The 7,250-nt window shown below is 45.2% G+C and overlaps 1 protein-coding gene across 4 annotated transcripts in view; it reads left to right on the forward strand.

The window, feature by feature from the left end:
- The window catches only part of zeb2b (zinc finger E-box binding homeobox 2b), a 202,206-nt gene extending 199,377 nt beyond the window's left edge, over positions 1-2,829 (forward strand). For all 4 annotated transcript variants that reach the window (XM_034179059.1, XM_034179044.1, XM_034179049.1 and 1 more), the window contains one exon: positions 774-2,829. In XM_034179059.1, the coding sequence (XP_034034950.1) occupies positions 774-1,339 (566 nt within the window). In that variant the 3' untranslated portion in view covers positions 1,340-2,829. The remainder of the gene's footprint in view (positions 1-773) is intronic.
- The last annotated feature ends 4,421 nt before the right edge of the window (positions 2,830-7,250 follow it).

Below are 7,250 nucleotides of genomic sequence, written 5' to 3' on the forward strand. Positions count from 1 at the left end.
AGAGAGCGCTCAGTGCTTCACGCAGCGTGCCCGTTATCTGCTCGGACATGAAAGGGGGGCGTGGCGTCGCAGCGCCGCACTGAGCTCTTTTTCAAGGGAAACCCTGCATCTCTTTCATGTTGGAAAACGCCGTGCGCCACTTTTAGCTAAACGGTGGAGCTGAGTGCAGCTGAAACAATCCGACGCTGCAGTTTGAAATATTAGAAATGGGAAATTGAAGGTGAATTTAAGTCAGGGAAGAAATTCTAACTTTTGGCCCACAGTTTACGGCCTACGCCTTGTTAAATGATCTTGATCTGCCTGCGCGGCCACCTTGGAATTCTGGGCATCCGATGCGTCCCGTCAGGTTTGGTAGTCAGGAGGCGTCTAAAGCACCGACAGGCGTTGCCATGAAGAAGACTTGTTTTGAGAGATAAGCAGGGTAACACCCCGGCGCCGCCCTCCACCATCCCATCTCAGATTTGTTGACTGTTTGTTTGCTTTGCACCACTTTATTTACATTGCATTCATCAGGTCCAAAATAAGTCGCTGTGCGTGTCCGTGTTTAAACCGCAGGAGGGAATTTCCATAATGTGGACTGGTGAATGCGAGCACATTTGCTCACAGTTGGATTTAAAGCCCAGTGATGTCATTTGACTTCATGCCATCCAACTCATCAGAGTTTTTCCTCTACGTTTGCTTTCTTCTGACTTTGTGTAATTTGTTGTAGCAGCGGACTGAGCGCGGCAGTCGACTCACGTCCTCCTTCTTTTTTGTGTTTGGTGTCTCCGCAGGCAAGAGGCCGCACCAGTGCCAGATCTGCAAGAAGGCCTTCAAACACAAACACCATCTCATTGAGCACTCCAGGCTGCACTCAGGGGAGAAACCGTACCAGTGCGACAAGTGCGGCAAGCGCTTCTCCCACTCGGGCTCCTACTCGCAGCACATGAACCACCGCTATTCCTACTGCAAACGGGAGGCCGAGGAGCGGGAGGCCGCCGAGAGGGAGGCCCGCGAGAAGGGACACCTGGAGCCCACAGAGCTGCTGATGAGCCGGGCGTACTTGCAGGGCATAACGCCTCAGGGTTACCCGGAGCTGCCGGAGCCCATCCTGAGGCACGAGGCCGTGAACGGAGGGATCAGAGAAGGACGGAAGGAAGTGGATGAAGCGTACACAAAGATCAGACGGAGGGACGAGATGTTTGAGGAAGAGGAGGAGGAGAGCAAGAGCATGGACACGGACCCGGATACGTTGAGGGATGAGGAGGAGAACGGGGAGCACTCGATGGACGATAGCTCGCTGGATGGAAAAACGGAAACCAAATCGGATCATGAGGATGTGCTGGAGGATGGCATGTAATGGCGGACGATGCTGAAAAGCTTCCCACTTTAAAAAACAAACAACAAAAAACAGTATTTTTACCTGCTTAAAAATGCACTGCCGCGTTTTTAAGCTGTATGTGCACGTGCCTGAAGCTTCCGGGAAGCTTTTTTTGACAGATGATGTTAATGTCTACCCAACAAAAATCAATCTGAAGGGGGTTTGTGAAATAAGCTGCATTATGCAAACCTAACAATAACGAGAAGATGTACAGGACTACGGCCTAAAAATGTGTGTGGTGCTAACCTCCTCCAATAAAACCCCCCCGTGTTCCATAGTATTTATAGCACAACTAGTGACTTGTACAAATTGCACTCCGCTTCTGTAATCATGAAGAAAAATAATAAAAAGTATTGCCTATGTATATATTTATAGAGTGTTGGAACCAGAGCAGTGATGTGTGTGTGTGTGTGTGTGTGTGTGCGTGTGTGTGTGTGCGTGCGTGCATGTGTGCGCGCTCCACCTTCCTACCTACTGTGTTGTCTTTTTCGTTGGGCCACCGCTGCCCACCGCCACTCTTGTTATAGGCCTCTCCAATCAACTCCACATGAAGGAATTTAAACCGGTGGCTGTATGAATGAGCTCCTCCAACAACCTGTACAGGACCACATTTGAAGTGAAAATCCACTTTAATGTCTGGAGGAAAATGAAGGAAATGTTTTTTGATAAGAGATAAAAAAAAAAGAAAAAGAAGAAGCCTTATATGCAAACCTTTTAACCTGTGTGTTTTCTGCAAGTGCCACCCCAGTATCGTGTTAAAGGACTTTTGTTCACCAGCTTCAGTATTCTATGAAATGGTTCACCATTGTTCTTTGAAGCACTCGTTGTCAGTATTAAAGACTCTCGGCAGCAGTTTCTTTAGTTTACATTATGTTGTGCAATGTTTTCTCAGTTTTTTTTCTAACTCTGTCAGTATTACACCAAACCATCTTTTTTTTTTCTTTTTTCCCTTTTTTTTAAAAGAGAAAACAAATTTCATTTGTTGGTTGAAGAATCATTATTTATGTGGCCCATTTTATATTTCCTAATTTTATTTATTTCATACTGTTGTGTACAGTATTATAGTTCTTCAGTATATAGATATATTTTAGTAAAAAAGAAACATGTTGTCGATCATGGGGCAAATTTTACGGAAAGAGAGCATTTATTGTGTTTTGAATCATTGTGAAAGTTTAATCTTATTTCATTTCCTTTTATTTTCCAGTTACTGGAAAATTCCAAATTTGGGAACTTTTATACAATTGTGAAAACACTGTATTTTCAACTGAAAAAAAATTCCACTTTCTTCATCTTGTTTTTTTTTTTTTTTTTAAGCTGAAAAAAATTGAAGAGGGACTGTTGAATACTATGTATGATATCCTGACTGAAGAAGAATCTTTCCTGAAATGTCTTTGTAAAAGTATTATTGAATTTGTAATTTCTCTGGAAAATGATCCTGCTCGAATAAAAGTAGCCAAATTACAGAGTACCAAAACCTTCAGTGCTTCATGTTTATTCATCCAAACATTCTGCTGCTGTTATTATCAAAGTGAGGTGACCTTTGACCTGCTGCTGATTGGGTTTTTTTTTTCTTTTTGAAAAACCAAAATTTAATCCGCTTTTATTTTTCCAGCGCAAACACGAACAATCCGCCCGTGTGGTCGTAAATATATTAATCTGTGTCTAAGCATCCTGTTTATATTTCCAGGCATCAGTTCTCATCTTTATTATTTCTACCATTAATAGGGCAGTGCAGTCTCGTTTGGGGGCGGGCGCTAAAGGGGTAAAATATGACACATATGATGTCATTTATTTACTTCTGGGGACAAAAACATGGCATTTTCAATGGGTTTTTGGGCAAATTACACGCAAAGTGAAAATGCAAAGAAAAAGTGATGATGCAGTGGAAAGTGGACGTGTTGTGGTTTGTTTATGACCCGGAGATCAAACGTGTCGAGGCACTTTTGCAGGCGAGAGAACGTAGCTGCTGTGGTTAGCTGTGTAGGCTAAAGCTGGATCAGTCTTGAACCAGGATCCTCCCAAACACTCCCATTCCTCATTCAGCTTCTCAGGTACTGCAGTTGGTATCCGCTGATTCCTTGTTCATCTTGTGTAAAATAATCAAATTAGTCAGGGACCAAAATGTCAGCCAATATAGCCCCGATGTGTCAATTCAAGAATCTCAATTTCAATTCAATTTAATTTCAATTTAATTAGCTTATAATGCGCCAAATCACAGCAAAGGCCGTCTCAAGGCACCTTACACGGAATCTGGGTCCAAATCTGTATTTGCATGGCTCCAAGTTTTCAAATCAGTCTGAGGTATTTTCCAAGAGCATGAGGCTAAAATCCAGGTCTTCCCCCCACCCCCATGCCTAGTCCCAACCAACCCGAACTAAGACCAGTCTGGATGTGTTTAGGCGCCTGTCTCCTCGAGATTGCCTTTGTTTCTAAACAAACAGATGTTGCCCTGATCAGTCTTTTTTGTGGGAGGAGTTGTACGACCACAGGAACTTGGCAAACTTCAAGATGTTCCTCTTCTCTTACACCTCGCGTTGAAACAGGTGATGCCCTGGACTCGCCACCACCTGACGCAGATTAAAAACTACATCAAAGACTCGAGATGAAAGCAAGTAAAGGTTGAGCGATGTCACGCATCAGGAGGACGCGCTTTGCATTTTCTGATTTTCCTATTGATCGGCACGCTGGTGGATCATTCTGCTTTGGCTCTAATTAGTTACTAACCTGTTGCTGTTGATGGTTCCACGGATTAAAGAGACAGCCTTATGTGATAATGTGGCGTGAACCTCCACGGACAATTAGGCAGAAACTCATCAGTCCACCTTTAATTCATTCATCTCTTTTATCACCCGCTAAACCTGATGGGCTACGAGGAGGAAGGACAAAAGGTCAAGATGGAAGTGATGAAAGTTCCTGTAATGCTCAAAGTTCCTTTGCTGGATGCGAATTCTTCTTCGTGGGTTTAATCTGTTTCATGATGTTAACATGTTCTGGTGTAAAACTGTGTTGGGAGGGTGACCGAACATTTATGAGGCAGGAAAGGAAAAATATAAAACCTCCACCAAAATCATGGCGTTGCAGTCATTCATACACGTGTCATGCACCCATATGCACTGGCCAGACGGTGCACTTTGGACAGCTGAGCGCCGATGATTCACGTCAGACTCTGAACCTCAACGTACATTTGGCTTTGGGCTCCTCAGCTGCCACTGAGAACCTCCTCTGTCAGACTTCTACCTGCAATAAAATGCTGTGGCACCGGCTGGTTGTCATGACAACCTTGTTTACACACCAGTCTTGCACAAAACCTGAATGTGTGTAAAGAAACGGGGCGTTACACCGCGGAAAAACAGACATAACCAGGAAAATCCTGAAACAGAGTGACGTGACAGAAGATGAGGAGCAGCGGCGGCAGCCTGAGGTTTGGTTCAGAGTCTGAAGTTTCGATGTTGAGTGAAGTTACGCTGCAGAAACCGACTCCTCCCAGGTCAATGGCTCAACTTCCATCAAATGTGGCACCTGGGTGAAGGTTTCCCTCAAAGGGATTGTTTTGGCAGAGGTCAAGGTCATCGGGGTCAAAGGACAGAATTTTGAGTTTCACTCTGCCCATCTGCACACACATGGAGATGGGTTCTGAGGTTGCCCAGGTGACTTTAATGTGCCAAAGGTCAATCACTGGGGTCAGATTGAGTGGATATGCAGACCTGGGTTCGAATCCCGCTCATGCTACCTGTCTGTGTCCTTGGACCAGACACTTTAATCTGCAGTGTCTCAGTCCATCCAGCTGTTTAAGGGGACCTGTCTTGGCTGGAGAGGTATGGTGGCGTCCTGTCCAGTTGGAGTCTCACTTGCTTCACGCGACAGAATCCGGAGACAAGTGCTGACGTCATCAAGCCTCTGGGTCTGTACAGGACTGATTCCAAATGGGAATCTTTGCAATCAAAGGTTTAAAAAAAAAAAAAGGTTTTCGCACTTGGCACACATATGGAGTTGAGTTCTGGAATTGCCCAAGTGAGGTCAAATATGTCAAAGGTCGGCAATCATTAGGGTAACTCAGGTGCTTTGGTTGATTTTCAGCACACTTAATATGTGGCTGATGGTCAACCCCAAAGTTGACTTTAGAGTGTTAATTTTTTGGTTAAGGTCAAGGCCACAGTGGAAAAGGTCAAACTTTAGCACCCCTTCACACATAGTGCAAAGTTTGGTCAAATACGGCAAAACAGCACAAAACAGTTCGAATTAGCGCACCACAAAACGTTGCGCCGACGGGCAAGCGTGCACGATCCCGGTGCGAGAATTTGCCCACCCGACGCTGTTCTTTGAGCAGGAACAGTGCGAGGCGCGCCACATTGCACCACTTATGTGTCATAAATAAAATATAAAAACCAGCCGGTACCTGTGGGACCACATCACGTCGCTTTTGTGGAATAAAAAAAAACATCCTACAGGACTCGAACCCACGCCTTCCAAAAGCTCTGATTATCAGTCAGAAACCTTGCCACTAAGAGCTGTGAAGCTGTCCTTTGAAAGCTGCAGGATTCTGCCTCATATCAGGAAGGACATGAAAGTATGACAAAAAAATAAAATAAAATCACACACCATATAAAAACACCGCATTTATCAAGCGATCAATACAAATATGATCTGTCTGTTCCTCTGGTGATGACTCATGGTCACTGACATACAGTCATGAAATGACATGAATGAGAAGCAGTGTGCTCTGATCATGTCCACATCTACTGGTCCGATGCGTCCAGTTGCCCCGTGTGCATGGTCTGCCAGACGCATGTCTTGGGGACAGCGCACCACAGCACAGACACCGCATCATGTGGAACAGAGCTCACGTGGGTGATGTGACGGTCAGATCACCCCCTGCTTGATCTGATCTGATGGTCCGTTTCAACCTAACAGGTTTCAACCGTTCCATGTGCGTGTTCGCTCGCTATAGCTTGTCGCCACGGCAATATATGTTTTTATTTATGTCCACATAAGTACAGCAATCAGACACACGCGCCTCACAGTGGACAGTTGTTAGTCCATGTCTGTCCAAACACAGAAGGTGTTGTCCAGCTGGAATGTCCAGAACGACAGATCACCACAGCTGCTTCTGAGGAAGCCACAGCTCCTGTCAGTGGAGCGCACACACCCACATGTCAGTGTGTGTTTGCAAAGCCACACTCATGGGGAACTTAGACAAATTTCACTGCGAGTACGACAGTGATTGTCTGCAGTCTGTTGCTAGTCGTGCCAACAGCGCGACTGGCTACACATTTTCTAAGTGATGTTTGTGCGTGTCACCTGGAATTTGGCCGACACCTGCTGTGAGAGGGTGCGATGGGTTCGCACAGCGCACACTCTGTCTTTCAGCCACTAGTAAGTCCCTTCGGCTGCTCCCTTGTTTGCACTCAGGGTCGCCACAGCAAATCCAAGGTGGATCTGCATGTTGAATTGGCACAGGTTTTATACTGGATGCCCTTCCTGACACAACTCCACATTACATGGAGAAATGTGGCAGGGGTGAGATTTGAACCCGGAACCTTCTGTACCGAAACCAAGCGCATTAACCACAAGGTGTTGGAGGCAGGGACAATTCTACACATTTTGATAACAATTCCTGCTTTGTGCGCACTTCGACCAACCTTCGCACTATGTGCGAAGGGGATCTTAGATTGTTCTCTCCCATGTCCACCAAACGTGATATACATATGGAGATGTGTTCTGGAATTGCCCAGGCAAGGTCAAATATATCAAAGGTCAATCACTGCAGTGAAAGGACAAAATTTAAGTCCCCCCCACCCTTTGATTATTTTTAATAACCAAAGTAGTCACACTTATAGAGGTAGATTCTGGAGCTGACCAGACAACATCAAATTTGCCAAAGGTGAATCAC

Source organism: Thalassophryne amazonica, chromosome 1, assembly GCF_902500255.1.
Source record: "Thalassophryne amazonica chromosome 1, fThaAma1.1, whole genome shotgun sequence".
Classification (NCBI taxonomy): domain Eukaryota; kingdom Metazoa; phylum Chordata; class Actinopteri; order Batrachoidiformes; family Batrachoididae; genus Thalassophryne; species Thalassophryne amazonica.